Source organism: Protopterus annectens, chromosome 10.part0, assembly GCF_019279795.1.
Source record: "Protopterus annectens isolate FY-2018-M chromosome 10.part0, PAN1.0, whole genome shotgun sequence".
NCBI classification, from domain to species: Eukaryota; Metazoa; Chordata; order Ceratodontiformes; family Protopteridae; genus Protopterus; species Protopterus annectens.
Genome location: NC_056744.1, coordinates 865456473 through 865484257, shown reverse-complemented (window position 1 = coordinate 865484257; position 27785 = coordinate 865456473). Strand labels below are relative to the sequence as shown.

General features: G+C 44.4%; 1 protein-coding gene across 1 annotated transcript in view; it reads left to right on the top strand.

The window, feature by feature from the left end:
• CDC7 (cell division cycle 7) overlaps window positions 1-27785 on the top strand; it is a gene marked incomplete at its 5' end in the record, with an annotated part of 543172 nt that overhangs the window by 227552 nt on the left and 287835 nt on the right. The window contains 2 exon segments of the mRNA XM_044086817.1: window positions 12027-12120; window positions 12200-12342. Coding sequence (XP_043942752.1) covers window positions 12027-12120; window positions 12200-12342 — 237 coding nt within the window.

The following is a 27785-nucleotide window of genomic DNA, read 5'->3' as shown; positions in this document are numbered from 1 at the left end:
ACGTTGGGGGAGCCCAGACATTTTTCTGGGGTGAGATGAAAAGATCTATCAGTTGGACAAATTTTGCACAAGAACTCATCACAAAAAAAAAAGCCTGGAAAGTAGATGCTCTATCCTTCAGCTGGAAAAACCTATCAGTCTATGCCTTTCCCCCTCTGCCTCTGCTCTCCAAAGTTCTACTAAAAGTCAAACAGACCAAACCAAAAATGATTTTGATTGCTCCAGACTGGCCTCGCCAACACTGGTACCCACTCCTGTGCAGTGCATCACACCTTCCACCGTTGCATCTGCCTCCGACACCTTACTGTCTCAGCAGAACAACCAAATTCTGCACACTCTGCTCCAAACTTTGAATCTTGCAGCATGGCTAATCACCTAAATTTACCCTTGGCATCCCACAGCAAACCTGTGATGGATGTCATTTTGGAGGCAAGAAGGCCTAGTACTAGAAAATCTTATGCTGACAAATGGAAAAGATTCTGTCTGGAATCAATCTCAAGGGATAAGCACAGCAGTGCCCAACATTCCTCAGATGTTACAATACTTAACTGAGATGCTTCACAAGGGCCTGTCTTTCTTCTGTAAAAATCCATGCCTCAGCCATTTCAGCTCATTACAACACAGAACCTCCCCTCTTCTCTCATCCTCTGCTAAAGTAGTATCTCAGAGGGACCAAAAACTTAAGACCACCCAGGAGAGCTCCACCCCCTGCCTGGGACCTCAATTTTGTATTGGAAAAGCGCGCTCTCCCTCTTTCGAGCCAGCTGCTACTGCAGACTTAAAATTTCTCTTGTGGAAAACGGCTTTCCTTTTAGCAGTCACTTCAGCTAGGATTACCGAATTACAGGCTCTTATGGCAGTGGAGCCTTTCATCATTTTTCATGCGGACAGGGTATATCTCAGGACCAATCCATCCTTCATGCCTAAGGTGGTATCCAGTGTGGCTCTTAATCAGACCATTCATTTGCCAACTTTCTTTCCCAATCCACAGAACAAGGGGGAGTGGATTCTGCATTCGTTGGATGTACACAGACAACTTAGATTTTACTTGCGCAGAACAAAATTTCAAAGAAAATCTGAACTGCTGGTGGCATTTGCTGCAGGGGCAGAGGGAAAGGCTATCTCGAAGCAAACCATTTCCAAATGATTAAGCCATTTATTTTGTTTTTGCTATTTGCACCATGGAAAAACTATCCCCCAGGGGATCAGATCCCATTCCACAAGGGCTGCATCGACTTCTGCAGCCTATGTCAGAGGTCGTCCTACCAAGGACTTTCTAGAAGCTGCTACCTGGAGCTCAGTTCATATGTTCACCAAACATTACCATTTACCACTTTTCTCTAAATCCAGACCTGGCTTTGCCACTGCTGTCCTGCAGGGCCTTTATAGCTGGTCCTAATGCTGTATAATTCCCTCCATCCATCCATTGCTTTGGGAATCTACCCAAATGTAATGACTGCAACAGTGAAACACGAACATAGTACAGTTGTGTACACTTACCATAAATGTAGATGTTGGTGTATTCACTGTAGCCGTGCTGGTTACCCTCCCTGCAGCCCCTTGTTTTTCTTTGGCTATACCTCTACTTTCTTTCACTATGCTTAAAAGCCCTTTTGGTGTATTTGCCTTTTGGTGTATTTGCTTTTGGAATTGGAGGTATATTTTTTTATTTTCTCCCCATTTGGGGGGCACCTGACATCTGGGGCAAGAAAAACTGATTAATGGTGTCTGCTGCATGTTTTATACCCCTGACATCATGGAAGAAGGGACAGCAACCGACGCAGGACCCAAGACTTTGTTAATCAGGCCGACTGAGGGCAACCTGCCAGCAGATTACCCAAATGTAATGACTGCAACAGTGAATACACTCTAACATCTACATTTATGGTAAGTGTACACAACTGTACTTTCTGGACATTGTAGATGATGCCTTCTTGGAATCTAGCCTTTCCCCAGACACTTTACCTCCAGCTCCCAGAGTACCTGACTCTCAAGTTCCTCTTAAAGAATCCTACTGCAGATCCAGAGACCATTTCCCAAGGACCAAAAGGCATTAAGGCTACTGCTGCCAAAAATCCTACCCCTTCTGATAGATTCTAGAGCCTTAGACAGATGGGGTAAGAAGGTATACACTTCTGCCACTGTGGCCTTTTAGGGCTTTAAATTGCCAGTTTTGTATGTTAAAGTATCAGCAGCATATTATGGGATTACTTAAACAGAAAATTATGTTGATTCCTGACTCTGCTGAACACACAGAATTACAGGATTTAATGTATTCTGCAGAACAAGTTGATAAACGTACTTTGCAGCGTGGTTTTGATGCTTTAGAAGCATCTTGCAAGGCTGCTGTCACTGGGTCTGCACTTAGAAGGCATGCTTGGATTAAGGAGCAAAACTTGCCAGATCATGTTGAAGCTAAATTACTGGATGCTCCCTTAAACCAAGACCGCCTTTTTGGCAAAGCAGAAGACATCCTCAAAAGGTTGGAGGAAAAAGCTAAATCTATGCAAACTGTTAGATTTCCTACAAGTACAGCCTAACAGATTTAGTAGGCATTGGCCTTCAAAGAATTGGTCCTTTCCAGTCTCTTCCAGGCCTTCAGTTCAAACTCAGAAACAGCAGACCACCTAGGTTACAGTCTCAGGCTGCGCACAGGCCTAAGCAGTGGGGGGGCTCCCACTTCCAAAGCAGGGAGTAGTAAACCACCCCACTACGGAAAAATGGCACAATGACTTGACCTTAACCCTTCCACTTCTCACCTGCCTGCTCCCTTAGGAGGAAAGCTTGCTCTGCATGCACAAAACTGGGAACTCATTACCCAGGACAAATGGGGTTTGAACATAGTTTCCCAAGGATACAGATTCCACTTCCACACACTACCAACCCCAAACGGTTGGCCAGACCTACCCCCAAATCAGTGGGCTGAGGCCCAACAGCAGGTTCTCTCTTCTAAGTATCAGGGCTATCCAACCTGTCCCAGCAGAACAAAGGGGGCAAGGTTTCTATTCAAGATTTTTCCTGGTACCTAGAAAAGACAACTCCTGGCATCCTATCCTGGACCTCTCTGTTCTAAACACCTTTCTGGTAATCCCAAAATTCAAAATGCTAACACTTCAACAGCTTCTTCCTATGCTAGGCAAAGATGCCTGGCTGGCGACCTTAGACTTAAAGGAAGCTTACCTGCACATTCCAATAAGGGGAATCTTGCAGGAAATACCTATGCTTCAGGGCAGGCTCCATGCACTGTCAGTTCTCTGCACTTCCCTTTGTGAATACCCTGGGCACAGTAGATAAGCCAGTGTCTAGCTCCAGCCATTGCATTTTGCAGGCAGATAAATATTCAGATATACCCAGATTTGGACGATTGTCTGATTCAGGCAGAAAGCCAGGACTTGCTATTACAACATCTGGCATTTGTAAAGAAACTTCTAACCTCACTGGGGTACACCATAGACTAAAAGAAATCTCATCTAGTACCCTGCCAACAGTTAGTATTCCTGGGAGCAAGTTTGAACACAACTTCCCAGATGGCTTTCCTCACTCCAGAAAAACAAGTCTATTTGACATCTGACTTCAAACTGTTGGCCACAAAACCCTAGCTATCTGCAAGGAAAATTCTGCAAGCCCCGGGGTTTATGGCTTCTTGCATTCTTCTAATTCCATATGCAAGACTGCATATGAAGAAACTACAGTGGTATCTAAAAAGCCTGTGGTGTCAACATTCTCGGGACCTGGAATCAATGATTCCTATCATTCCTTCTATAAAGAGGCCCTTTGGTGGGCAGAGGCCTGCTACCACAAGGGGCTCACTTTTACTCTACCCCCGCCGCCCAAACCCTAAGACGCATCAGACTATTCATGGGGGGCTCACTTGGCAGGGCAGTGTATTCAGGGCAAATGGAACCAGAGACAGATGCACTTGCATATCAATCAAAAAGAAATGTTAGCTGAAGGCTGTCAGGGAATTCTGTACAAAGACCACATTCTTCTTGGACAACTATTGGTAAAGACAGACACCACAGTTGAGCAGAAATCTCGTGGACCCACATGAATGGAAACGAACCAAAAATATTCAACCTCTTGAACAAATGGGGGACTCCAGAGGTAGACCTGTTTGCCTCCCCTCAGAACTACCAATTGGACTAGTTCTGCACAAGGACTCCCCACAGTCGAGCTTAGAAAGTGGATGCCCTGTCCTTTTACCTGGGAAAGCCTCTCAGTTTATGCCTTTCCCTCTCTGCCTCTCCTCTTGAAGGTTATGCTAAAGATCAAACAGGACAAGCCAAGGACAATACTGATTGCCTCAGACTGGCCACGCCAGCACTGGTACCCCCTCTTGCGCAGTATGACGCTGCTGGAACCATGGCACCTGCCTCAGACCCCTTCCCTGCTGTCCTAGCTAGCAGCCCAGATTCTGTACCCTCTGCTTCAAATCCTGAACCTTGCAGCCAAATTCCTTGAGCTCTCCAATAGCGTCCCTCAGTAAGCAGGTGCTAGATGTCATTCTGGAGACAAGGAGGCCTAGTATTAGAAAATCCTATGCTGAAAAGTGGAAAAGATACTGTTCTTGGAGCCAGACTGGGGGGGGGGGGGGAATGGGCACAACGGTGCCCAGCTTACCTCATATTCTTCAGTACTTAACAGAAATGCTCCCCAAGGGCCTATCCTTCTTGTCAATTAAAATTCATGCTTCTGCCGTTTCGGCACATTATAATACTGAGCCACCCCTCTTTTCTCTCACACCCCTAACAAAACAATTCCTTAGAGGGGCCAAAAATGTAAGACCCACCAGGAGAGCCCCTACTCCAGCCTGGGACCTTAACTTTGTATTGGAAAAGCTCACCCCCCCCTCCCTTGAGCCACCTGCAACAGTAGAGTTGAAATTCCTTTCTTGGAAAACAACCTTCCTTCTAGCCATCACTTCAGCAAGAAGAGTGTCTGAATTACAGGCCCTCATGGCAGTGGGAACCCTTCATTATCTTCCATGCAGACAGGGTTTCCCTCGGGACTAATCCTTCCTTTATGCCCAAGGTGGTGTCTAGTGTGGCCCTAAATCGGTCCATTCATTTGCCTGCTTTTTTTCCCTAATCCACAAAACAAAGGGAGCAAATACTGCACTCTGGACGTGCACAGACAACTTAGATTTTATTTGGACAGGACTAAGCCTCTAAGAAAATCTGAACAGCTGCTAGTTGGCTTTGCTGCAGGGGCAGAGGGCAAGGCCCTTTCAAAGCATCCAATTTCCAAATGGATAGCCCATTGAATTCATTTCTGCTAATAGCACCGTGGAAAACCTACCCCACAGGGATTAAGATCACGTTTCACCAGGGCTGCATCTATCTCTGCAGCCTTTCTCAGAGGAGTCCCTACCAGGGACATCCTAGAAGCTGCTACCTGGTGCTCTGTACAGACCTTCACCAAGCATTACCACATGATTATTTTTTTCTAAATCAAGAGCTGGTTTTGCCATTGCAATCTTGCAGGGCTTAATTGCTGGCCCTAATGCTCTCCAACTTCCTCCTCCCTCCCTTAGCTTTGGGAATCAACCCAAATGTGATGACTGCAACAGTGAAACACTAACATAGTACAGTTGTGTACACTTATCATAAATGTAGATGTTCGAGTGTATTCACTGTTGCAGTCTTGGTTGCCCTCCCTCCAGCCCCCTGACTTCTCTTGGCTCTACCTTTCCTTCTTGTTTGGTATATTTAAGTTTTCTGATGCATTTGTTTTTGGATGGAGGTGTACCATAACACATAATTGCTTCCCATTGTGGGGGCACCTGACATCTGGGGCAAGAAACTGATGTAATGGCGTCTGCTGCATGTTTTATACCCCTGAAGACCTGATGTCATGGAAGAAGAGACCACATCCGACGCAGGGATCCGAAGACTCTGGTATTCAGGCCGGCTGAGGGCTACCTGCAGGCAGATAACGCAAATGTGATGACTGCAAAAGTGCATGCACTCTAACATCTGCATTTATAGTAAGTGTACACAACTGTAGTTTAGCCATCCCCCCAGTCCTGGATGATTTTTCTTGAATCCAGCTTGACTCCAAATGCCCTCCCTCCTGCTCCCAGAAAACCAGACAGGTACAGAGTCCCTGACTCGCACAAATATCTTTTTAAAAATCCAGCAGCTGACCCTGAGGTAATTTCTCAAGGGCCAGAAGGGATTAAAGCAACCTCTGCTAAGAATCCTACCCTCTCAGACAGGGATTCCCGAACACTGGACAGATGGGGTAAAAAAGTATATACCTCAGCTACTCTTGCTATCTGGGCACTAAATTGTCAGTTCCGTATGCTTAAATATCAGCAACATACATTGGAACTCCTTAAATATTGTCCCCCCTTTCCTGCATGGGCAGAATATAAACATTTACAAGCCTTAATGCATTCTGCAAGTCAAGTAACTAAGCACAGTTTGCACTGTGGTTTTGACGCCCTAGAAGTTTTCTGCAGGTAGCAGTCATTGGATCTGTCATTAGAAGACCTGTATGGCTTAAAGAATAACCCCTGCCAGACCATGTCAAATCAAAATTGTTGGATGCACCCTTGCACAAAGATGACTTATTTGGCACTATAGCAGAAGAGGTCTTAAAGATGGAAGAAAAAGCAAAATCTATTCAGACAGATTGCTTACAGGTCCAGCCCCCTAGGTTATTCAGGCATTTTCCCTCCAAGAACTTGTCCTTTTCTGCTCTGAGTAAACAGGCCCAACCTAGGCCCCGTGGAAACAGACCCCCAAGACAGCAACCCCAGGGGTTGCAGAGATCTAAGCAGTGGACTACCTCCAATTCAAAACCAGAGAGTTCTAAGCCAACCCCTTATGGTAAGAACTTGCAATGACTCTCCTCCCCCTGACCATGCCTGTGCCCAACTTCACATATCCCTAGGAGGAAATCTCTCCTTTCACTCTAGCACCTGGGCCACCATTACCAAGGACCAGTGGATTCTGAACATTGTGTCTCAGGGGTACAAATTCTCTTTCCACACCCTTCCAACCCCAAAAGGGTTCCCAGATCAACCACCAAATCCAGTGGGCAGAGGCTCAAAAGCAAATCCATTCCCTGCTCTCCTTGAGGGCAGCAGAGCACATTCCTGCAGAGCAGATAGGCCAAGACTTCTACTCCAGACTCTTTCTGGTGCCCAAAAAAGAAGGCACCTTGCACCCCATCCTTGAGCTATCCATTCTAAACGTCTTCCTTGTGATCTAAACACCTTCCTGGTGATCCCAAAATTCATAATGCTCACCCTCCAGCAGCTGCTATGCTCTCCAAGGATGGCTTGGCTAGCCACCCTGGACCTAAGAGGCATACCTCCACATTTCTGTCGGGGAGTCCTGCAGTAAATATCTCCACTTAGGGCAGGATCTCAACACTTTCACTTTTCTGCACTTCCCTTTGGCTTATCTACTACTCCCAGAGTTTTCACAAAATGCCTGGCTTCAGCTATTGCCTTTTGCAGACAAAGAAATAATCAGATTTACTCCTACTTAGATGACTGCCTTATTCAGGCAGGCAGCCAGGAAAAGCTGCTCAAGGACCTGACGTTTGTAAAGAACTTACTAACCACTCATGGGGCACAATCAATGAAAAGAAGTCTAAACAGATACTCCATCCAAAGGATAATCTTCCTGGGAGCAAGTCTGGACACAGCATCCCAGATGGCCATGCCTTACACCGGAGAAACAAATTTTCCTGTCAGCTTACTTCTCAACTGGCCACAGCATTCTGCAAGGAAAATCCTGCAAGCCCTAGGGTTCATGGCCTCTTGCATACTCCTCATTCCATGTGCCAGACTGCATATGAGGAAACTTCAGTGGTACCTAAAGAGCCTTTGGTGTCAACACTCAAGATCTGGAAACTCTTCTACCTATTATTCCTTGCCTGAGGAAGGAATTTCTTTGGTGGACAACAGCCTGCTTACACAACAAAGGACTACCCTTCTCCCCACACCACGGCACCCAGACCCTCACCACAGACTCATCAGACTACGCTTAGGGTGCACACCTGAACGTTAGTTGCATACAGGGCCTGTGGAGCCCTCGACAAATCCCCCTGCACATCAATAAGAGATGATGGCTGTGCAGCAGGCCTTGATAGCTTTCAAACCCCTTCTCTCTCCAGAGGTTGTTCTGATCAAAACAGACAACACCACTGTGAATGTGGCACATCAACAAGCAGGGAGGGACTTACTCATACCTGCTGTGCTGGCTGGCCATGTATGTTTCATTCACAGCCTCTATGCAACTACAGCTGTTGGCACAATACCTACCAGGCTCTCTCAACTCCCTGGCAGACCAATTAAGCAGAAAGCTTTTGGACCCACAGGAGTGGCACCTCAACAGAAGTACCTTCTTCCTAATAACTCAGAAAAGGGGAACCCTGGAGGTCGACCTCCTTGCCTCCCACATCAACCATCAGCTCAGGAAATTCTGCACCAGGGAGCATCACTGCATGACTTGGAAAGTGAATGCCTTGTCCTTCCCCTGGGTAAACCTCTCTGTCTATGCCTTCCCTCCCCTACCTATCATCCCCAGGGTACTGCTCAAAATAAGGGAGGAAAAACCAAGGACCATTCTCATAGCTCCAGACTGGCCCAGACAACACTGATACCAATTGCTGCGCAGCCGGTCCCCGCTGCCCCCATGGAATCGTCCTCATTCCAAACCCAGAGGGGAAGGGGGGTTCATGCACCCCCAAATGCAGACACTCTGTTTGGCAGCTTGGCTTGTTCCCTAACCTCTGACCAATCTGCCATCTTCAGTAAACTGGTTCTGGATGTTATCCGCGAGGCCAGACGCCCTAACACCAGAAAGTCTTCTGCAGATAAATGGAAAAGGTTCTGCACCTGGATCTAGGCTAAGGGGGCCAATACGGCACATCCCTCCATCCCTGTTGTCTTGGATTACTTAGCTGACCCTACTGCACAGTGGTCTTTCTCCTCTAAAAATTCATGCTTCTGCTATTTCTGCTCACTTTCCCACTGAGCAGCCTCTTTTCTTACACCCTCTGATTAAACAGTCCCTCAGAGGGGTTAGCAACTTGAGGCCCCCCCAGAAGGGTACCAACACCAACTTGTGACTTTAATTTTGTCTTTGAAAACTCACCTTGCCTTCATTCGAACCAGCTTCTTCTGCAGAGCTAAAATTTTCTCCTGGAGGACTGCTTTCCTCCTGGCCATCACTTCAGCTAGAAGAGTCTTTGAGCTGCAAGCACTCATGGCTGTGGAACCCTTCATCTTTCATGCAGACAGGGTATCCCTCAGAACTAATCCATCCTTCATGCCCAAGGTGGTGTCCAGTGTGGCTCTCAACCAAGCTGTTCATTTGCCCACCTTTGTTCCTAACACCCAAAACAAGGGGGAAAGGATTCGGCACTCTCTAGATATGTACAGACATCTCCGATACTATCTGGACAAGACTAAACCCTTCAGAAAGTCTGATCAGTTGCTGGTTAGCTTTGATTCAGGGGCAGAAGGAAAAGCCATCTCCAAGCAATACCATTTCCAAATGGCTAGCACTATATCCACTTCTGCTACAAACAGCATGGCAAGCCTCCCCCAAGGGGGTCAGGACACACTCCACCAGAGCAGCCTCCAGCTCTGCAGATTTCCTCAGAAGGGTCCCCACCAGGGACTTTCTGGAGGCTGCCACCTGAGCATATGTTCACACTTTTACCAAGCATTACCACCTGCCTCTCTTCAAATCCAGGGCAGGGTTTGCCTCTGCAGTCTTGCAGGGCGTCCTAGCCAGCCCCCTAGCTTCCTTGACTGCCTCCACCCATTTCCTCAGCTTTGGGAATCTACCCAGATGGGATGACTGCAACAGTGAAACACGAAGAACATAGTTGTGTAAACTTACCATAAATGCAGATGTTAGTGTATTCACTGTTGCAATCCTGGTTTCCCTCCCTCCACCCCCCTTTTTCTTTTTGATACCTTGTCTTTCTTGCTGTTCTTTCCTTAAAGGGACATATTGGTATTTTAAACTGGTGGGGTTCTTGCCACAACCTGGCCTCCTATTATGGGGGCTCCTGACAGGTTAGGGCAAGAAAAACTGATGTAATGGCGTCAGCTGCCTTCCTTTATACCACTGATGACCTGACATCAGTCCTCAAGTGACCGCAACTGACATAGAAATACTAAGTCTCTGGTATTCAGGGCGGCCAGGTACTACCCTGGCAGGGATAACCCAAATGTGATGACTGCAACAGTGAATACACTCTGACATCTACATTTATGGTAAGTGTACACAACTGTGCTATTATTTTCAGGGTGTGGATTAGCTGGTGATCAACCATATCAAAAGCCTTGGAGAGATCCAAGAAGAGGGCAGAGGATACTTTATTACTGTTAGGGTTATAGTTTGTCGAAGAAGGCTAGTAGGGCTGAGGTGGTACTGCCATGCTGAGAGTTGGCCAAAAGATTGTTCTGAATTAGATGATGTAGCAGTTTTCTGAATACATTTTTCCATGCTTTTAGTCTCTGAAGACAATATAGCTATTTGTCTGAAATTGGATAGTTCAGTAGAGCTGCCGCCTTTGTGGAGTGGTATCACATGGGATGTTTTCCAGATGGAGGGGATTGTGACTTCTGCTATGGTATGATTGATTAGTATGGAGATGGGGTATGCTATGGCATCTGTGGCTTTTTGTAGATAGTGGGGAGTAGATCAGCTGATAGTGTAGTTGGTTTTAATTTTTTAATTAGGGAAAGGATTAGTGATATAGCAACTGGTTGGAAGCTATAGGAGAATTTGGTACTGGAGGTGGTGGATTCTGGGCCAGGACAGCTTGGAGGTAGTTGGCTAGCTAGGGCTTGGATAGTCTCAGTAAAGAAACTATTAAAGGTGTCAAACTTCCTCAAGTGGTTTATAAATAGAGGCTGCAGGGGTTGGGGTGGTGGTTTTGTCCTGGAATGTAATAGTTTATTTATACCTGCCCAAAACTGAGGGTGGTTGTGATTTTTTTTTTTGTTGAAGATTACAGTAATAGTTTTTTTGTCAAGTAAGGAAGTTTTTAGTCTTGTTCCTTAGCTGCCAATATTTAATTTGATCTTAGGAGGCTTTTGTAGTACGCCATAAAGCCCATGCTTTGTTCCTGCAGGTGATTTTTAATTTGGAGTCTTTAGAAAGCCACAGTGCAATTTTTGCTTTTGTTCTAATGGAGCGAACAGGAGCATGAGAATCTAGGATGTCTAGGAATTATCAACCGCTTCCTCTAAGGGCAGGTGTGTTAGGACTGACCATTTGCATGAGTTCCTCTTGGAATTTGGCAGGTTTGAAGTTCTTATTTCATACAGTTCTGAGGATGGGCTGGTGGGGTTTGATTGTTTTATGCTTAATTATGTAGGTAAGAAGGTGATCACTTAGATCATCAGGGGGGGGTCCCAGACATGTACAGTTGGGGATGACTATTGATAAGTATCCAATCTAGTATACTTTCTTTATAATTGTTTGCCTATCCTGGTAGGGGTGGCTATGATCTGTGAATGTATGCAGGTTTACATGGGTGGTCAGATTCTGAGGAACAAGTGTTCCAGTCTATATTAAAATCTCTGAAAACTATGGTTTTATAGGTGTAGGCACTAGATTGCCAGTGGAGGATATCTTCTAGTGTAGCTATGTTTTTCCCTGGGGAATGTACATACAGATAATATATAAACATTTATTTTTATTGATTTGCAGTTTTAGAAAATCTCTGCGTTGTTAAATTGAGGTGGTTGTATAGCATCAATAGTAACATTTAATGCAGATTTATATAGAGTACAGCTACCCCACCTCCCTTCCTGTAATCAGTGTAGCCTGAGTATGTTATACCCAGGTGGTATCACTTCATTGTCTGAATTTTGTGGTTTTAGCCAAGTTTCATTTAGACAAGAGTATATCAGGGGAGTGAACAACCAGGAGGTGTGCATGCAGTTCATGTACCTTATGCTTCTAATGTTGGAATTCATCATAAATAATGGTTGTTATAAATGATGGTCTATTCAGTATAATTTGTTTAGACTTTTTTTTTTCCAGGGGATATGACAGTGTTATGGGCGTGACTACTTGCTTGAGAAAGGATGACCATGTTGTCATTGTCATGCCATATTTAGAGCACGAGTCATTCCTGGTAAGTATTGCATTGATTTCATTTTCACTGAAGCTGCTGTTACTTTTTTTGTTTTAAATATTGATTTTGTTTCCTATAGGATATTTTAAATTCTCTCACTTTTGAAGAAGTCCGTGAGTATATGTTCAACTTACTTAAAGCATTAAAACGCATTCATCATTTTGGAATCATTCATCGTGACATCAAGCCAAGCAACTTCCTGTACAACAGACGGCAAAAGAAGTATGTATACCTAAATGACAGTATTATGGTACTGTTATGGAATGCAAGCTTTGGCAATCTGTAGTCGTAAACAGTCTCATTTTGTTCCAGCTGTGTAGTCTGTAATATAAAAGTTAGACTGTAATTACTTTTCCGTTTGTTATGAGAATAATGAGAACACATGAAGTAGTGATGCAATAAACTGGCAGATAAACTGCAGCACAAACTTTTCTTTTGGGAATATGAAGTTAGGAGTGCTATGCAACTAGCAATAATTTTAAATGGACAAAAATGTTCCTCAGTACATCAAGCAAGAAGAATGGATCACATCTGTTAAACAGGTTTATGGTGTATTTGGAGTATTGCATTCCTCATCATGGCCTTTTACAAGTGACCTTTTCTTGTACACATCAGTCAGTGGCATATGACGCGACTGCTCATCTCTTGTGTGTTCTCCTCCAGTTCAGTAACCCCTGTTCAACAAGAGTATGTAATTGCGTTCCTTGACCGATGTCTGTTTATAAACCACAAGACTTGATTTTGTTTAGCACTGATTAGTGCGTCACTGTTGAGATGCATCTAGAGTCATAAAAAATACAAGTGCTTTAAATCTTTACTTGGAAGACTTTCTGTATAACTTTAAATTTACTTTTTTTGTGCCTCTTTTCCCTAACAGAGTTTGCCAGTATGGAAAAGATGGAAATATGAACACCTTGATATAGCATCTTAGCATTAGTCTTAATCATTAGAGTTGGTGTTCTAGGCTGGCTATAGGAAAGTAGGTACTGGGGCTGTAAATAATATTCCTGATCTTAGGTTATCCAGGCCATTCTGTATATGTGATGGAACTGGTCACTGCTAAGTGCCATGGCAAACAGCTCTGCCAAAATTTTTACCAGTGTCTTCTCAGGATCTTTGCATGAGGAGGATTATCACAAGACCAGATGGAGAAATTAAGAACTGAAGAGCAAGATGCAAGAGGAAGAGCTGAGAAACCTTAAGTGGTCCTAATGACTGCTGTATATAGGCCTGCCTGTTACTGAAGATGGACCTTCATACAGATCTAGTTTTATGATATGTGCATAAAACTTTTTCATATTTTTGCAGTGTTGTAACAGCAAAGCTTCTCTCCTTCCTCCCTACTGTTATGAAATTATGGATCTTTTTTGAGAGCATCACTGTAACAGTAGATAACAGCTGTGTTATATTCTGTGATCTCCTGCAGACTATTCAGAAGCAGTTCTTTTGGCTCTGAGGCTTAACTCTGGTCTCACATCAGCCCTGCATAGAAACTTGGTAAATTGGAATACATCCATATGCAAGTCAGGTTGCCAGGACATTTCTTCACGTACAACTTTTTGTTGCTGTACCAGGATATGAAGCAGAGTAATTCATTCTGCCTAGTGGCTTGTGCTACTGTAAGAGTTACTTCAAGTATCTTTAGATTTAATTTCATTTTTTTTTTTTTTGCAATAAAAATATAAAAATAAGGTTTTATGGTAGTCGCTCTCTCTCATCCCACACAGTTATGGCAATTAATTTTTTTTTTTAAACTTTGGTCCATTTCAGAATGACATTGCATTTTCATATGATACGTATATTGTTGACTGTTTTCTAGTCCTGTACACTTCTAGTTGCAAACACGCACAAAGTCCCCTGCTTAGGCAGTATTAGAATCCTAAAGGTGAAAGGATAATATTAACTCTCAACTGGGACTCAAACCCAAGACCTTGCTGGTGCCGCACTGCTGCCAGACCAACAAGACTCTCTGGCCAAACAGGTATTGATTTTATCCTGAAGAACTTTTATCTTTTCAGCTAGGGAATCCTTAGCATGGAGATCAAGGTCAAATTATATACGTGCACGCAAACACAGAGAAATCCCTCTGTTAGACTAATGGTCAGTTATATTTCACTGTATTTGGATATGAGTAGTTATTCGTCCAGTTATTAATTTGACCTTTCAGGGATAGCTGCAGATTAATTTTCCACGGTCCCTGTACCAGGGTGGTCCATCTCATTCTCATGAACAGTGATCTAGTTCAGTGCCTACACCAGTTGTTGCTTTCCATGCAGTCCTTTTCCATTGGTCTTCTAGGACTATGATTCTATGTTCTGATCCTTACATGAGATATCCCACAAGACCCATCTCCTGACCTACCACAGTGTGACATTATAAATTGGCCTTCATTAGTTTCTTAAAAGATCTCACTCAGTATGTGGTCTAAATCTTGTCACTCAACATACATTTCTTTCTTCAGAATTTGAACATTTCCTATGAAATGCCTCCTTTTCAGATGCAAAGTTTTAAATAGGAGACTTGCACATAACACATATTTAGGTTTGATATTTACCGGGTTTTTTTTTTTTTTTTTTGGGAACTTGTGATAGGGAATGTAGTTACCACCTTGTTGGTGTCTGTTTGGGGTCACATGGTACTTTGTACCTAGTAATCCCCCCTTTGATTAGGTGTTGCTTGCTCTTCGCTCAGCGTCTGTAACAGTCGTATTCTGTGCTTACAGCATCCAATCCTTGCAGAACATTGAAAAGTATATTTGGTCTTGGCAGAGTAATTTTTACTTTTTTCTATAAAGATAGTTTGTTTGGGCTTAGGGTATAGAGGACAACTATTTTTGCTTAGCCACTGTCCAGGGAAGCCTGCCTTCCTCAGAAATGTTTTATCTTTGTTCTCCTTTGAGAATCATCTCTAGCAATGAAGTCTTTCATTTCTCACTCTGCTTTGTTTTATTGCTGAGTTTTCTTTGCTCTGTGGTCTTTCTGTTACATTCAGGTAGCAAGGCATATCTTTAAACTTCTAATTTCCCTTGGTAATTTTTGCTGTGCTCTATATCCACCCTGCCCTCATCCTGTGGAATAGCTGCTGTGCTACTACTGTTCTCTAAAAAATATTTAGAAGTGTTTGAACAGCTGTCAGCTGCCATTTGATCATTTGCTGCACAGATTCCCATACACAAATTTCTCTGCTTCACCCTCTGTAGCTCCATTCATGTTCACTTTCTTTCAGGGTAATGTGCTTTTCTTGCCTTCTGTTTTTCGTTGTATCAAATTCAATCTTTATGCTTTGTCATTTTACCCTTTTCATGGGTAGATACTTGCCTGTTGATCCATGAGGATCTTTAAAAGCTTAGCCATACACTTCCATCAGGTTTTAAGACCTTATATTTTGAGTACGAATAACCCTGTGGCAAGGAGAAGGTATGCATGTTGCCCCTATCAATGAGGGACAAGGGTGCTAAGGATAGGTAGTGTTATCCTTCCTTTAGTTCTCCTTCCCCCATTTTACCATTTTATTCTTCTGGGATTAAGATGGTCATCACCAGGGTGATTCTACTTCTATCAGCCTGATGGATCATGTATTGCTTGTTTCCTTTTAGTCATTCTGATGCTATCTTGACAGATTTCTCTTGCTAGCCTTTCATGTTCCATTACATTTGGACAAAACTGATGCTGCTGACTTGCTGTTGGAATGTTTCAGCTTAATGCCTTTTTCTCAGCTTAATTTGCAGATTCCCCTCTTTCTGAGAGTGTGTATTCTTGCCTCGCATCAGGACACATGCTGATTCTGTCAGGCTGTTAGTGGGCTTATTCATTCTGCCTTCTGGGCATTTCTTTAGCTTATTGACCATCTTTAAGTACCTTTATTAAATAATCCCTAAAGACATAAGCACCATATTAATATGTTTCCAGTTACAAAAAAAATGTATCTGATCTATAATGTATGTAACCATTATCCTGCCTTCCCTTAAACCTCAGTCTTCCTGAATGTTGTTCTGCATATATGGTTTCCAAAGTTTCCATTTATTTCTAAGCACTTTACTCCTTCCTTTTTTCTAAAGATCCCACTTAGTTTTTTTTTTCTGTTACAATATTCAGTACTTAATTTCTAATAATTTGAAGCCCAGAATTAAACTTAACAAGGTCCTTTTATGTATAGTCCATTCATATCCTCTGTCCCAGCTATAAAAAAAAAATCCTTATTTACACCCATTTGCCCACCTAATACTTCTGACAGAGTACTCTGTAGGGATTTTTTTTTTAATCTGCCAACTCCATTGCACTCTCAAAACGTATGTTCCCAGTTATCTCGTTCTTCCCCATCACACCACCACCATTTGTCATCTGCCTGAGAAAAATCTAATTTCCCTTGTTCTATCTCAATTTAAACACCATATTCTCATTCTAAGGCCCTTCACTGGTCCAAATAAGTAATCTTACAAGTTAGCACTATTAAACCATAAGCACTACTTACTCTTATACTCTCTACGATTACCTTGTCCCCTATTGGTCCGTCTTAACTCTGTTTCCCTATATTACTCTAGCATGTCCAAAGGTCAGTCAATGGTTTCCTCTCCAGTCCAGCTGGTGAATCTGGGAATATTGAGGCAATGTTACAACTGTCTCATGTACACGGACAACCCTCTCCTCCTCCAAACAGGTTCAAATATATGAGAGATGCAACCATATAGCCAAACTGGAGGCTGAGCTCTCATCTCAAAACTGGTGAAACCAGTCAGGAGGAGAGGGTAACCTCACACAATACAATTCCAGTATCACATAGTCCCACCACATCAGCGAACCAAACACATAAATACACAAAAACATACTCGGAGGCTCTAAATAAAAATCTACCTAAGCAGCAGAGACCTCCAAAGCAGACATCCAAGCAAACGCTACCCCAAAACAAAACTCGCACAACACATAGCCCACAAAGTCAGTGTGCCAAGCAGCCACAGCCCTTAAGGCTGAATAACACACCTGATACTCTTGTAATAGGTGACTCTATTGTCAGACACACTGACGTCCCGCTCTCCAGACTGAATAAAGAGAAGGTCACAGTGAGCTGCCTGTCAGGCGCTAGGATCCGCCACATAACGCAAGCACTCAGGTCACGCCAAAGCAAATATAAATATGACTCTGTCATTGTACATGCTGGTGTGAATGACCTGAGACATACCTCCCTGGACTACATGAAGAGACATAGAGGAGCTCTCTGATCATGTAGCCCAGGCCAGTATGACCTTGACCTTGAGCAGCATCTTACCCTCACCTAGAATGATGCCACAGTACAAAGACAAAACGATCGATTTTAACAATTGGCTAAAATTTTGGTGTCATTCTAAGGGGATCTAGTGTCTGTCAGCCTGGGATGACATGCTCGACAAGTCACGTTGCTTCGCTAGGGACGGCTTGCACCTGTCACCACTGGGCTTTCGGATATTGGCAAAGGCTCTTGCCACCCCCATAGTGCCTTTTTTAGGCAAGGCTCAAAAGTCAAACCCACCTCCATAGACAGCACAAGAAACTAAGGGTAATGCTGCTAAACGCCAGAAGTCTTAACCTCAAGATGCACGCACTCAAAGCTCTCCTCAGTATGGAGAACATCGATATCTGTGCAGTGACAGAAACCTGGTTCAAGGCTCCAGAGAGCACCCCAGCACTACCAGGTTACACCTCATATCATGCTTTTCGGCCCCAAAACCTGGACCGAACCACAAAAGGAGGGGGAGTGTCCATATTTATCAAGGATATCCACACCTCCAGGTTACTGGCATTGCACGAAGTATCGGACACCGTCCATGTGCAACTAACAGTGGGCAAGACTGCTTTTCAGTTTATAGCATCCTACAGACCACCCTCTGTCAGGAATACCACTCGGCTTTCCTGAAAACATTGGAGAACATGAAGATCTCTCCGAACACCATTATATTGGGCGACTTCAACTACCCAAACATAGACTGGGAGCACTACTCAAGCCCCAGCACCTTAGCCCAAAGGTTCCTGGAAATTATAAACTCAAATGCTATGGAACTAGTCACCACTCCCACAAGAGGGGATAACATACATTACCAACATGGGGACTCTATGCTCCACACCTGAAGTATATCCCTCATTGGTAAGATCAGACCATAAATTTCACTGATGTCCACATCCCGACCCCAGCCCAGAAAACCACAGTGAAAAACTTCTCAAAAGCTAACTTCTCACTTCTCAAAACCAAAGTGGAATCCTTCAAGGCCCCAGGGCCAGTGGAAACTACGGCCCAAACTGCAGAATCCTATATAAACGCATTCTACGGACGTCTCCAGGAATGCATGGATCATGCTATCCCAAACAAAACCAAAACCCAAACATCCAAAGGCAGGCGTCCAGTCTGGTGGACCCCAGCCATAAATAAAAACTGTACAACAGAAGGAGGAAGATACTACATGATAGAGCAAAATCCCTAATAGGGAGGGCATCCCTGATCAGTACTAGCAAAAAATTATGATCCCTCATAAAATCCTCCAAGGCGAGCTTCGAGAGAAAAATTGCTCAGGACACTAAAGACAATCATAAGGCTTTTTTCAGTTGTTAGGAACCTGGGATGCAACTCCCAGACTTGTTCTGAGTTGATTCTAAACGACAAAAAATACACTGAACCCACAGACATCGCCAATATCCTGGCAGACAGGTTCAGTGCAAACTTCTCCACCCCCCCCCCCCCCAAAAAAAAGTATCCATCCCAGCAGAGGGCTGCCTCCCAAACATCTCTGATGCTCAGGTGAAGGCTGCCCTCTCCAAAGCAAAAAACACTGCTTCCATGGGACCAGATGGCGTCCCGGGTTGCGTCCTACATGAACTACAAGAAGAACTAAGCCCTCAAATAAAACAGCTGTACAATCTCAGCCTCACTACAGGATATGTGCCCACAGAACGGCGTACAGAAACAGTGGTCCCACTCCACAAAGGAGCCTCCATGGACCGTGGAAACTATCGCCCCATAAGCCTGACTAGCTTAGTCTGCAAGGCTATGGAGAGGATCATCATGGAGCTCAAACAAAGACATTGGGGACCTACAGACACTAGATCCTACCCAGTTCGGCTTCGTCAAGGGCAGATCCTGCCTTTTGAACCTGGTTGACTTCTTCGAAACTGTCACCAAAGCCATAGATGAAGGGAAGGTAGTCCACACAGCCTATCTGGTCCTAGCAAAGGCATTTGACACAATACCCAACTCTGGCATCATAGACAAGCTATCCAGCTTAAATATAAACCCCTATGTCACAAGATGGGTCGCAAACTGGCTCAAAGACAGAACCCACAGAGTGAGAATTGCTGGAGCCATGTTAGACTCTAAACCGGTCACAAGTGGTGAACCACAAGGTTCTGTCCTGGGACCGCTCTTGTTCGGTATATACTTTTCCAAGGTACAGGCCAACGTGGGAGGACTATGCAGTCGTCTGCGAACTTGGTGAGCCAAACTAGGCGCCATAATCAACTCTCCAGCTGACACAAACATCCTTCAAAAAGGTCTCACAGAGACGGATAACTGGTGCCAGAGCCATGGTCTAAAGCTAAATGCCAAAAAGTGTATAGTCATACCCTTTGGCAAAAACAATGTGCCCACAAATTACCACATAGGCGCGGTAACCCATTAAGTACAGAGAAAGTAATTGGGGATCTGGGGACCCAAGTTGATGGCAATCTCTCCTTTGACAACCACATTGCCAAAGTGGTTAGAAAGACCTTTTACATAGCCCACCTCATCATGAAAGGATTCACATCTAGATCAAGAGGTAATCGTGCCCCTTTATTCATCCCTCATCAGGCCCATCATAGAATACAATGCCCCTTTTGGGATGTACCTTACCTGACACCTGCAGCAATTAGAAAGACCCCAAAAGTACCTCACCAAGAGGATCAAGGGACTCAAACAGATGCCATATGCTGCTCTGTTAAAAAAAACTCCAGCTTTACTCAGTTGCATACCGCCTACTTCGAGGCGATCTATGCCTGACATATAAAGCTATGTCCAATCCAGAATTAATGGACATGCTCCACCTCAGTAAATCTAAATCCCTTAGAGCCACATGCTCGGACTTGAACCTCAGCATTGAAATAAATAGAACTTGCTGGAGGGACAGATTCATAACCCAGAGGCTTCCTTCGCTCTGGAACAGAATTCCAATTCGTGTTGGGCAGAGGACCTCACTGAATATCTTCAAGAAGAATCTTGAGTGGATGGGGGATCGTAGGTTTGTCCCAGGGATTACTTTCATGTCACTATTAGACAGAGGCACATCAAACTAAACCTTAAAAAGGGCACAGTATACTCATATCAAGGGGTGGCGTAAGCCAAACAAAATCTGGCTAGGCTTATAATTGCCCCAGGGCAGATAGCCTAGTATGAACCTATAAAAAGTTATCCGAAGTCTTTATCCGAAGTCTGTTTGAGGTATAAAAATACTTTTGGAAGCACTTAAAAGCAAAAATTCTTAACCTTCTGAGCTTTGCATCCTTGAGAGCCATACATATGTCCTCCTAATGTTCCCCTGTAAAATTGCTTATACAGTCTCTTCTAACCTCCTCTGATTAGTTGTCATTTTTATCTTGCAGTATTTTGTGCCCTACTTTATCCTTTTTTGAATAGAAGCTTCATTTCTAGATTCAACTAAAAAGTCTACCAGAGCAGCGCTTTCACTTAGGATTCTCCTATCCTTTTCTATTTGCCTGTACTTTAATCTTCGTGTTTCACTGTTGCAGTCATTACATTTGGGCTATCTGCTTGCCGTAGCCGTCATTCGGCCTTAAAGTCATGGGTCCTGCGTCAGTTGCTGTCCCTTCTTCCATGATGTCAGGTCGTCGGGGGTATAAAACATTCAGCTGACACCATTACATCAGTCTGTCTTGCTGTGCGGTGCCCGAAGCAGAAGCAGTTAGCAAGTGCTGGTCGGCCGACTCCTGAAATTTTCGTTTTCGAGTTTCAGAACCGAAGTCTTCAACTAAAGCTAAGTACCCCGTTGGGGAAGCCTTTTCTTGCTCCTTACCGATGTCAGTAAAAGTTAATTCGTACTGTATTTCTTGCTTAGGCCCTGATCACGACATACCTTAGTTTTGTGCTTTATTCAGAGAACTATCCGTCTGTATATGTTCGCATCTAAATATTTCAGTTCTCTGTTTATCCAGCAATGTCATCAGTTAGCCATCTGACTACTGGAATTCCGAAAAAACGCAAAGATAAAGACAGGCCGCCAAGGTCCAAAACTGCTGACTATGCTTCTCCTAAGCCAGTCGCCAGTTCGCCGGTACTCAGTGAAGTGCTGATTCGCAGGCCTCTACTGAGACCCATTCAGAGTCTGGTATGCTGCAAGATGCTTCAACTATGGAACTCGCGGATGTCTCTACCTTGGATGGGTCCGGAGCTGCTGTGCAGGCACTAGTTTCTGAGGGTGTATTCTGGCCTACGGACTTGCATATTAAACAGACGCCTCCTCCTTCTTGTAGGCTTAAATCTCGAACCATGCCTAAAAAAAGACTCCCAGGCCGCATGCTCAGGCCTCTATGCCTAAAACAAATAAGAATGGCTGAAGATCTTATAACTCTAATCCGGGGAAGCCAACCCCCCCCCTCCCCTTTCTAAGAGGCCTAGGACTGAAGTTGTTTATGAATCTTCTGACCAGGATTCTGTTTTTTCTGATTCTTCTGATGATCTGGATTTGCCCTTATCTACTTATGAGGATTCTGATGCAGAGGACTATATTCCCTTTGCTTCCCCTCCAGAGGATTTTTCTTTTGGTGGAAACTTACATACTCTAAGGGAACATTTCCGCTGGGAAAGCCAAGATTTTTCTGCTTGAGAAAAGAGGCTTACGGATTTCTTACTCCTGCCTCAGCATAGGCCTTTAGCTATTCCTCCTGTACAAGACATTGTTGATGCCTTTTCGGAATCCAGTTTGGCCCCTGATTCTTTGCCTCCTGCTCCCAGAAAACCTGACTGGTATTACAGGGTTCCCCGAGTCACACAAGTTCCTTTTCAAAAATCCTATTATGGATCTAGAGATTTTCACAGGGGCCCAAGGGCATTAAGTCTTCTACTGCTAATCCTACCCCTTCTGATAGACTCCAGGGCGCTGGATAGATGGGGTAAAAGTTTACACTTCTGCAACTTTGGCCATTAGGGCTTTAAACTGCCAGATGTTCATCGTGTTTCACTGTTGCAGTCATTGCACTTGGGTTATCTTGCTGGTAGGCTACCTGCAGTCGGCCTGAATTCCAAAGTCCTGGTCCGGCGTCGGTTGCTGCCTCCTCTTCCCTGACGTCAGTGCGCCAGGGGTATATAAGATGTAGCCGACACCATTTTCTCCAGTCTTTCTTGCCACGCGGTGCCCGAAGCAAAAGCAGTTCGCAATTGCCGGTCGGCCGACTCCTGAGATTTTCGAATTTGAATTTCAGATCCGAAGTCTTCAATAAAGCTAAGTACCCCATAGGGGAAACTTTTTCTTGCTCCAGTCCGATGGTAGTTAAAGTTAATTGTATTTCTTGTGGGGAAGCAAATACCTCATAAGGATTTTCATTCTTACTGTATTCCTTGCCTAGGCCCTGACCACGACGTTGCTAGTTGTCTGTTTTGTGCTAGATTCAACCAACGCACTATTAAGTGTCTGTTCTATTTTGCTTTTCATTACTTTGGCCGAAGGTTTAACTATATAATGCTGTCGGAACTGACTACCGGAGTCCATAAAAAGCGCAAGGACAAAGACAGGCATCCAAGGTCCAAAACAGACTACGAAGCCTCTTCTAGGCCAGCCGCCGGGTCACCGGTTTTCAGTGAGGCGCTTTCGCAGCCCCTGGCACCTGCTACCTCAGAGCCATAGTCACCGGTTCACCGGTTTTCAGTGAGGCGCTTTCGCAGCCCCTGACACCCGCTACCTCAGAGCCACAGGCCGCCTAGACTCCCACGTGGAGACAGCTAGGCCTCTGGAAACTCAAGGTATTAGGCCTATGGAAACAATTCCCTCAGATGGGTCCAGAGCTGCTGAGCAGGCATCGGCTTCTGAGGGTGTTTTCAGACCTACACAGCTTACGATCAGGGCCTCTTCAGTAGCCAAGACAAAGTCTAAAACACCTTTAAAGACAAACAGTACACCATTCTCCTGGACAGTCATCCATGCCAAAGAAACAGATGCTCAAAATGGCAGAGGACCTAATTACTTTGATCAGGGGCTCCCATCCCCTCCTGATAAAAGGCCTAGGCAAGACACTGACTATGACTTCTCTGATCAGGTATCTGTTTCTTCTGATTCCTCTTCAGAACAAGGATATTCTCTTCCTCCCTATGAGGACTCTGATGCTGAAGAATCTATCCCTTCAGCCTCTCCTCCTGAGGACTACTTTTGGGGAAACCCTGCACACTGAGGGAACATTTCCATTGGGAGAGCCAGGATTATTCAGAATCCAAGAAAAGGCTCAGACTTTCTTTTATTGCCTCAGCACAGGCCTCTTGCTATCCCCCCTGTACTAGATATTGATTGTTTTTTCTGAATCCAGTTTGACTCCTGATTCTTTACCCCCTGCACCAGTTAAGCTGGATAGGTACTACAGGGTTCCAGATTCTGAAACTTCTTTATAAAAACCCTGCTGCTGATCCAGAAACTATTTTTCAGGGTCCCAAAGGGGTCAAGGCTTCCACTGCAAAAAAAACCCTGTTCCCTCTGATAGGGATTCTAGAGCACTGGACAGATGGGGGGAAAAGTTTACACCTCTGCTACTTTAGCTGTAAGGGCTTTAAACTTCCAGTTTCATATGCTTAAATATCAACAATACCGAATGTCTTTGCTAAAACAGAAAATGCTTACAAGCTGCGAATGTCTTGAGAACAAGGAAATGCAGGATTTATTGCATGCAGCTGAACAAGTGGGAAAGCATACTTTGCAATGTGGTTTTGATTCATTAGGCATCTTGCAGAGCCGCAGTTAAAGGTTCTGTCATTCGAAGGCATGCTTGGTTAAAAGGACAGTTTACCTGATCATGTTAAAGCAAAATTATTGGATGCTCAATTGCAGCATGATGCTTTGTTTGGTGTTAAGGCAGAAGAGGTGCTAAAGAAAATGGAGGATAAAGCCAAATCAATGCAGGCAAAGTATTTCTTACAGGTTCAGCCACCTAGATTTAGCAGGAACTGGCCTTCTAAAAATTGGTCCTTTCCAGTGTCAGACAGGCCACAGAGGCAGATACAGACGCCCAAGAGGCAGATCTCGGCCCCAAGGCTCATACAGACCTAAACAATGGGGTGCTTCAGCCCCCAAAGGCGGAGAAGACAAATCACAATCTTATAGGAAACGGTCCCAATGACTTTCCTCTACAAATGCCAAGCACTTACCTTTTGGCAGCACCCTTAGGGGAAACTAGCACTTTTCTCACAAAATTGGCACATGATCACCGAGGACAAATGGGTACTAAATATCGTTTCTCAGGGTTACAGGTTCCACTTTCCCACCCTGCCAAGGTCAAAAGGTATGCCAGACCTGCCACAAAATCCATGGGCAGACACAAACAAATTTCTGCTCTCCTGGACATGAGGGCTATTCAAAAAGTACCACAGCAAGAAACAGGGGCAAGGATTTTACTCGAGACTTTTCTTGGTACCCAGAAAGGAGAAAGCCTGGAGACAAATACTGGACCTGTCTATTCTAAACACGTTCCTAGATGTTCCGAAATTCAAAATGTTGAGACTGCAGCAACTTCTACCCATGCTGGGCAAGAAGGCTTGGCTAGTTACTTTGGACCTCAGAGGCATACCTGCATGTCCCAATCAGACAATATTGCAGAAGATGCCTCAGATTCACAGCTGGCTCAATGCATTACCAATTCTCTGCACTGCCCTTTGGCTTATCTACTGCACCCAGGGTCTTCACAACATGCCTGGCACCAGTAATTGCATTTTGCAGACAAAAAGGAATTCAAATGTATCCCTACTCGGACGACTGCCTTATTCAAGCAGAGAGCAAGGACATTCTACTAAAGCATCTGTTTGTAAAAGATTGCTAATTTGCCTAGAGTACACTGTAAACAAAAAAATCAAAGCTAGTGCCCTCTCAAGAGATAATATTCCTGGGTGCAAGCTTAAATACAACTGCCCAGATGGCTTATCTCACGCCAGACAAGCAAAGGCAACGGACTCATTACTTTCAAATGATGGCAACAAAGACCCAGCTACCTGCAAGAAAAATTCTGCAGGCTTTGGGCTTCATGGCATCCTGCATACTAATTCCAAATGCAAGACTGCATATGAGGAAGCTACAGTGGTATCTAAAAAGTGTTTGGATTCAACATTGCCACAGCCTGGAATCAGTAATAACTCTTATTCCCTGCCTGCAGCAGTTCGATGGTGGGCACTGGCCTGTCACCACAACAAGGGACAGCCTTCCACTTTACCCACAGCCAGGCAGACATTAACTGATGTATCGGATTATGCCTGGGGGGCACACATGGCAGGAAAATGTATTCAGGGCACGTGGCCCACGGACCAAATGCATCTTCATATCAATCAAAAAGATGCTAGCTGTACAGAATGTCCTGACAGCCTTTAAGGATCTACTACATCCAGGACAACTATTACTAAAGACGGACAATACTACAGTTATGTGGTACATAAACAAGCAACAGGGCACACATTCCTACCCACTCTGCAGGCAAGCCATGACTTTGTGGAACACAGCACTGACCTATCAAGTACATCTGCAGGCACAATTCCTGCCAGGAAAGAAAAATACTCTGGTAGACTAAGCAGAAACCTCGTGGACCCTCACGAGTGGAAACTAGAGCCACAGGTCTTCAGCATAAGGAAACGGGGATGCCCAGACATAGATCTCTTTGCCTCCCCTCACAACTGCCAACTACAGAGATTCTGCACACTGACTTGTCACTCACAAGCCTGGAAAGTGGATGCTCTATCATTCAGCTGGAAAACCCTAACAGTTTATGCCTTTCCACCACAGCCTCTCCTTCCCAAGGTACTTCTAAAAGTCAGACATGAGAAGCCAAAAATGATTCTGATTGCCCCAGACTGGCCACGCCAGCACTGGTACCCAGTCCTAAAGAACTTGTCTCAAGGCTCAGCCTGGACTTTACCTCAAATTCCTCATCTTCTGACTCAACAAAACAATCAGATCCTGCACAGCCATCTCAGAACCTTAAATCTGGCTGCATGGCAAATATAGCCACTCAGAGCACACCTCTCTCTAAAGCTGTTATGGATGTCATTTTGGAAGCCAGGAGGCCCAGCACTAGGAAATCTTATGCAGAAAAAAGGAAGCGATTCTGTGCTTGGAACCAGGCACAAGAACTTGAACCATTTGTTCCAAATATTCCTCAGATTGTACAATACTTAACTGAGATGCTGGACAAAGGCCTATCCTTCTCGTCAATTAAGATCCATGCCTCTGCCATTTCAGCTAATCACAATATGGAACCTCCTATTTTCTCTCACCCACTGCTAAGACAGTACCTCAGCGGGGCAAAAAACATAAGACGCCCAAGGAGAGCACCGATACCTATATGGGATTTAACTTTGTTTTGGAAAAACTCACACTGCCTCCTTTTGAGCCAGCCAATACAGCTGATATAAAATTCTTATGGAAAACTGCTCTGCTCCCAGCAATAACTTCAGCAAGAAGAGTCTGTGTTACAGGCATTAATGGCAGTGGAACCTTTTATCATTTTTCTTCCGGACAGGGTTTCTCTAAGGACAAACCCAACTTTTATGCCAAAGGTAGTATCCAGTGTGGCTCTTAACCAAGCCATTCATTTGCCAACATTTTATCCAAATCCCCAGAATAAAGGGGAGAGACTTCTGCACTCTTTGGACATACACGGGCAGCTACGCTTCTACTTGGACAAAACAAAAGCTTTCAGAAAAACTGAGCAACTGTTTGTAGCATATGCTGCAGGATCACAAGGAAAGGCTACTGTTTCAAAATGGATAGGACACTGTATTAGTTTCTGCTATGCACAGCATGGCAAGTCAGTGCCTAAGATTTAGGCCACATCCTACCAGGGCAGCAGCCACTTCAGTAGCCTTTCTCAGGAGTACCAACCAAGGAAATTTTGGAGGCTGCAACTTGGAGTTCAGTACACACCTTTACCAAGCATTATCACTTACCTCTTTATTCTAACTCCAGAGCAGGCTTTGCCACTGCAGTTCTGCAGGGCCTCATAGCCACTCCTAATCCTATTTAGACCCAGCTGCCCTACCTCAGCTTTGTGATTCAACCCAAGTGTAATGACTGCAACAGTGAAACACGATGAACATAGTACAGTTGTGTACCTGCCATAAATGTAAATGTTAGTGTATTCACTGTTTCAGTCCAGGTTACCCACCCTCCATCCCCCTGTCTTTGCTGGGACTTGTCTATACTTCTCTATCCTATACAACCTATGTGGTGTATTTGCTTGTAGATGAAGGTATTTTTATTTTACTGTATGTTTTTATAAGCAATATGTATTGCCTTCCTTCTTGGGGGCACCTGACATTTGGGGCAAGAAACTGAAGAAAATGGCATCTGCTGCATCTTGTATACCCCCTGGTGCACTGACGTCAGGGAAGAGGCGACAGCAACCGACGCCAGACCAGGACTTTGGAATTCAGGCTGACTGCGGGTAGCCTGCCAGCAGGATAACCCAAGT